Here is a 4,517-nt window from a genome sequence, read left to right as displayed (position 1 = left end):
TGCCACATCCCACTGACCACATCCTGGCAGGGGCACCCGGGCCGCAGGGAAGGGGCAGGGAAGGGGCTCCTTGGGGCAGGTGTGCGTCTCGGCCACCGCAGACTGGGGCCCTTGGCGAGCAGGAGCCCTGGGCGGCTCGCTGCTGGGAGCACAGAACGCAGACCCCAGAGGAGAGGAGGCTTCAGTGAGACCGCGGGAGGGCCCGCCTGCTCTGATCCAGCGCCTGGCTCTATGGAGCGGGGACCAGGCAGGACACGGCCCCTCAGCAGACCGCAGAGCTCTGCCCCACAGGTACGACGTGGGAGGGAGACACATGGTGTTCGTGATGCTGCCCGAGGACGTGGAGAGGCTGCAGCAGGCGGACAGCCGTCACCCTCAGCGGATGATCCTGGAGCCCTGGCTGGCCTACCGACAGGCTCGCGGGCACAAGTGTGGCGTGTTCTTGCTGTGAGGGCCGGTGGGGGTGCGGAGGGAGGGGCAGGGCGGCCTGGGTGCAGAGAGCACGTGGGACGGGGAGGGCCTCAAAGCGAGCCTGCCCGAGGCCCACCTGGGTGGCTGGGGAGAGGGTGCCCACCGGCTCCAGATCGGGCCCGTGCCCCAGGCAACTTGTGTGCCCTGGAACCGGGTAAGGGCCCTGCAGGGCCAGAGGAGGGAGGGTGAAGCCTGCAGAGGCCTCCGAAGGGCCTTCCGGCTGGGTGCATGTCTCCCTTCCCTCAGCCCCCCAGGCCCTGCTAGCAGCCCCCCACGGGCACTGGGCCCTGTGTGGGGAACACCAGGAGAGGCACAATTGGATTCTGCCTCAAGGGGCAGGGGCTGTGTGGGGAGGGGAGCGGGCAGCCAGTATGGCAGAGGCCTCGCCCACTCTGGGGCGTGATGAGAGCAAGCTGGGCCAGCTCCCAGGGGCTCAGCCTCCTTCCTCACAGAAGAAGCCTCCAGGCCCAGAGGTAGCCCAGTGGGGAGGTGCATGTGGCAGGCAGGGAGCCTGCGATTCTGCAGACACCCCGGCAGCAGTCTCAGCCAGAAGCCCCTGTCTCAGCCTGGGTGAAGTACAGGAAGCTGCCCCGAGGAAAGAGGTGCCACCGGCATCCCAACAGGGTCAGCCTGCCCCTGACGACCAGCAGGCGGCTCCCTGTGTGGCCCGTTTCTCTCTGGAGAGAGGAAGGTGGGGTGCAGGTCAGGGCCACTGCTGACTGACACCCTGACAGTCCGCTCCCTGCTCTACAGCAACGGGCCCCAGTGGCGTTTGGACCGACTGCGGCTGAACCCAGACGTCCTCTCGCTGCCAGCCCTGCAGAAGTACACGCCCTTGGTGGATGGCGTGGCCAGGGACTTCTCCCAGACCCTGAAGGCGAGGGTGCTGCAGAATGCTCGGGGGAGTCTGACCCTGCATATCGCACCCAGCGTCTTCCGCTACACCATCGAAGGTGTGGGCTGGGGAGGCAGGCGCACCTCAGGGCGTGGGGGGAGCTGGCCCTGAGGCCCAGGCTGCCTGGGGCTCAGGAACCCCTCATCCCACAGCCAGCACCTTAGTCCTTTACGGGGAGCGGCTTGGCCTTTTGACCCAGCAACCAAACCCTGACAGCCTGAACTTTATCCACGCGCTGGAGGCCATGTTGAAGTCCACCGTGCAGCTCATGTTTGTGCCCAGGCGCCTGTCACGGTGGATGAGCACCAACATGTGGAGGGAGCACTTTGAGGCCTGGGACTACATCTTCCAGTATGGTGAGGGCCGGAGCCCGGGCAGTGCGGTGACTAGGGATCCCGGGGCCCCCTCCACTCACCACAGTCGCAGAAGGACTGAGGTCCCGGGAGGGGCTTGTGGCTTCGTTATGGTCCCAGACCCATCGGCAGTGATGCTGGCCTGGGCGGGCCTGAGAACTGGGGCAGGATGTGGAGAATTGGGGGTATGGAGGAGGGTAAAGGGCGGGAGGATGACAAAGAGCAGTGCTTCCCAGCGCCAGACCCGGGGCTTCTGTCGCTATGCATCCTGCAGCCAACAGAGCCATCCAGAGAATCTATCAGGAGCTGGCCCTCGGCCACCCGTGGCACTACAGCGGCATCGTGGCAGAGCTGCTGATGCGAGCAGACATGACCCTGGATACCATCAAGGCCAACACGATCGACCTCACTGCTGGGAGTGTGGACACGGTCAGGCCAGCACCCAGCCCTTCCCATAGAGCAGGGAGCTCCCCTGCCTCCAGGCAGCCTCCTCCCAGGGCAAATGTCTCCTCCACGCCCCTCCCCAATCTATGCCTCCAGCTTCCCAAAGGGAAGGAGTCTATGGTGACCCACATGAGAAACCAGGCTCCAGACAGAGTGTAGAGTGGCCGGAGGCCTGGGTACCTGCAGCATCAGAGGTCCTCGGGGTCCTGGGGGGAGGGGAAGGGCTGAGGTTCGGCTGCAGAGTCACACTAGAGACCTTTTCCAGGGACAGACACGACCCTTAGGAGGTGACTGGCTAATGGGAGGGGCAGCAAGAGGTTCTAGCATGTGGGGGAGAGAGCAGGTGGCAGGGAAGCCAGCCCAGGGGGCGGGCCAGGCCCAGGGTGTACAGTGCAGCTGAAGTGTCCTGCCTCTAGACCGAGCCTCCCTCTGCCAGCATCTCTGAGGGCCAGGCACCCCGGCCCTGAGCTGAGGTGCGGGCTTCAGGTGGAGACACTCCCTGAGCCGGGGCTGTGATGCAGCCATAAGGTGAGAGAGGGTGGGCCAGGCATGTGCCTGCTCTGGGAAGGCTTCCTGGAGAAGGACAGCTTTTGCTGAAATTGGAGAGACCACACAGAAGAGGAGGCCCGGAGGGCAGCAGGCCAGGCCCTGCAAGAGCCGGCAGCGAGGAAAGGCCATGAGGCTGAGTGGAGGGAACAGGGCAAGCGGGCAGAGGAGGGCAGACAGGGTCAGGGCCTCTGTCAGGAAGGGCCTTGCACACCCGGCCTGTATCCCAGGCTAGAGGAAGCCAGTGTGAGGAGTATCTCACTCAGGCATCGGGTCCCTCACAGGCCACAGGGCAGAGCACAGTACGGACTACAGCTCAGGGAGCCCCAGGGAGGCCCGATCTGCACGGCAGCGGATGCCAGGGGCAGGTTACCTTGGGGACGACATTTAGGAGATACCGAGCTGCCCAGGTCTCCAGCTGGATAGCGGGCACCACTCTTTGCACAGGGAAATGATCCAGGAGGAGGCAACGGCTGGGAGTCTGGGTGGCCGGTTCCTGCTAGGACCCTGTGAACCGACCTGCCTGTGGATGCCCAGATAGACCTCAGCTCCTCAAGTCTGCCCACTTAGTAGATGCCAAGAGTGAGCCCCTCCTGGACCCAGAGGAGGAAGAGAACCTCAGGTTCTGAGGTGGCCAGAGGAGGCCTGGGTCTCAGTGACGTTGGGGGCGCCTCCCCTGAGGGATTCAGGGAAAGCTGACGAGCTGGTTTTAGAATCTCCAGGACTCCAGGTCTGGGCTTTGTGGTCTCCGAGCATGCAGGTCCCCTGTCCCCAGAGGACCACCATCTTTCTGGGAGAGGCTCCGGAGTGGAGGGGCACGGCCTACACCTGGCCCTCTGCGCCCCCTGCAGACAGCCTTCCCCTTGCTGATGACTCTCTTTGAGCTGGCTCGGAACCCGGAGGTGCAGCAGGCGCTGCGCCAGGAGAGCCTGGTGGCTGAGGCCCGGATCTCAGAAAATCCCCAGAGGGCCATCACGGAGCTGCCTTTGCTGCGGGCGGCCCTCAAGGAGGACTTGAGGTAGGCGAGATGGACCTGGACTTCCCCACGGCCCTGGCCCCGTGCCTGCAGAGCCCTCTTGCTGGGCTTGACGACGGATCCTGGGGCTGACAGCTCCTTTGCCCAGGGGTGCACACCCCTTGTACCTCCTCTTCTTCTCCCTGGGGGGAGCCTGGTGCTTCTTCCTCCGGGATCCCACCTCAGTGTCCTGGTGACCTTGTCAGTCACGTCCTCGCTGGCTTGGGGAGCTTTGGCTTACTTGGGAATTGGAAGGGAGGAACACCTCAGGATCTGGGCTTCCCAGTGCCAGGAGTGACCTGTGAGGGTCCGGGGTTGGGAGGCTGCCCTCAGGCTATATGCACTGGGCTAGGAAGGCTGCAGAGGGTGTCCGGAGCCCGGTCACAGCTGAGGACCCTGCTGGATGCTCCTGTGCGCAGGCTGTACCCCATGGGTATCACCTTGGAGCGGGAAGTGAGCTCGGACCTGGTGCTGCAGAACTACCACATCCCAGCTGGGGTGAGTGAGGCCCTGGAGCCCCGCCGAACTTCACCCAGGGGCCAGCTGACATTGGCCCCTTCCCGCTGCTGCAGACGCTGGTGAAGGTCCTACTCTATTCCCTGGGTCGAAACCCCGCCGTGTTCGCCAGGCCTGAGAGCTATCAGCCCCAGCGCTGGCTGGACCGCCAGGGCTCTGGAAGCAGATTCCCTCACCTGGCTTTGGCTTTGGCGTACGCCAGTGCCTGGGGCGGCGCGTGGCCGAGGTGGAGATGCTGCTCCTGCTGCACCATGTGAGTGGGCCGCGAGGGGCACGG

At 64.7% G+C, this 4,517-nt stretch overlaps 1 protein-coding gene across 1 annotated transcript; it reads left to right on the top strand.

Annotated features, from left to right (window-relative positions):
* Window positions 1–291: 291 nt before the first annotated feature.
* LOC104997957 (cytochrome P450 11B1, mitochondrial-like) lies at window positions 292–4,493 on the top strand (the record flags this gene model as incomplete). The annotated part of the gene is given in 8 exon segments (XM_010852964.1): window positions 292–447; window positions 1,225–1,424; window positions 1,519–1,722; window positions 1,994–2,148; window positions 3,561–3,727; window positions 4,144–4,222; window positions 4,297–4,417; window positions 4,420–4,493. Coding segments are annotated over 8 exon segments (1,156 nt in total), but the record flags the coding sequence as incomplete, so codon positions are not given.
* Window positions 4,494–4,517: the final 24 nt, after the last annotated feature.

Source organism: Bison bison, unplaced genomic scaffold (genome assembly GCF_000754665.1).
Source record: "Bison bison bison isolate TAMUID 2011002044 unplaced genomic scaffold, Bison_UMD1.0 scf7180017523789, whole genome shotgun sequence".
Taxonomy (NCBI): Eukaryota; Metazoa; Chordata; class Mammalia; order Artiodactyla; family Bovidae; genus Bison; species Bison bison.
The sequence above is the reverse complement of the archived record's forward strand: the minus strand, read 5'-3'. Positions and strand labels throughout refer to the sequence as shown.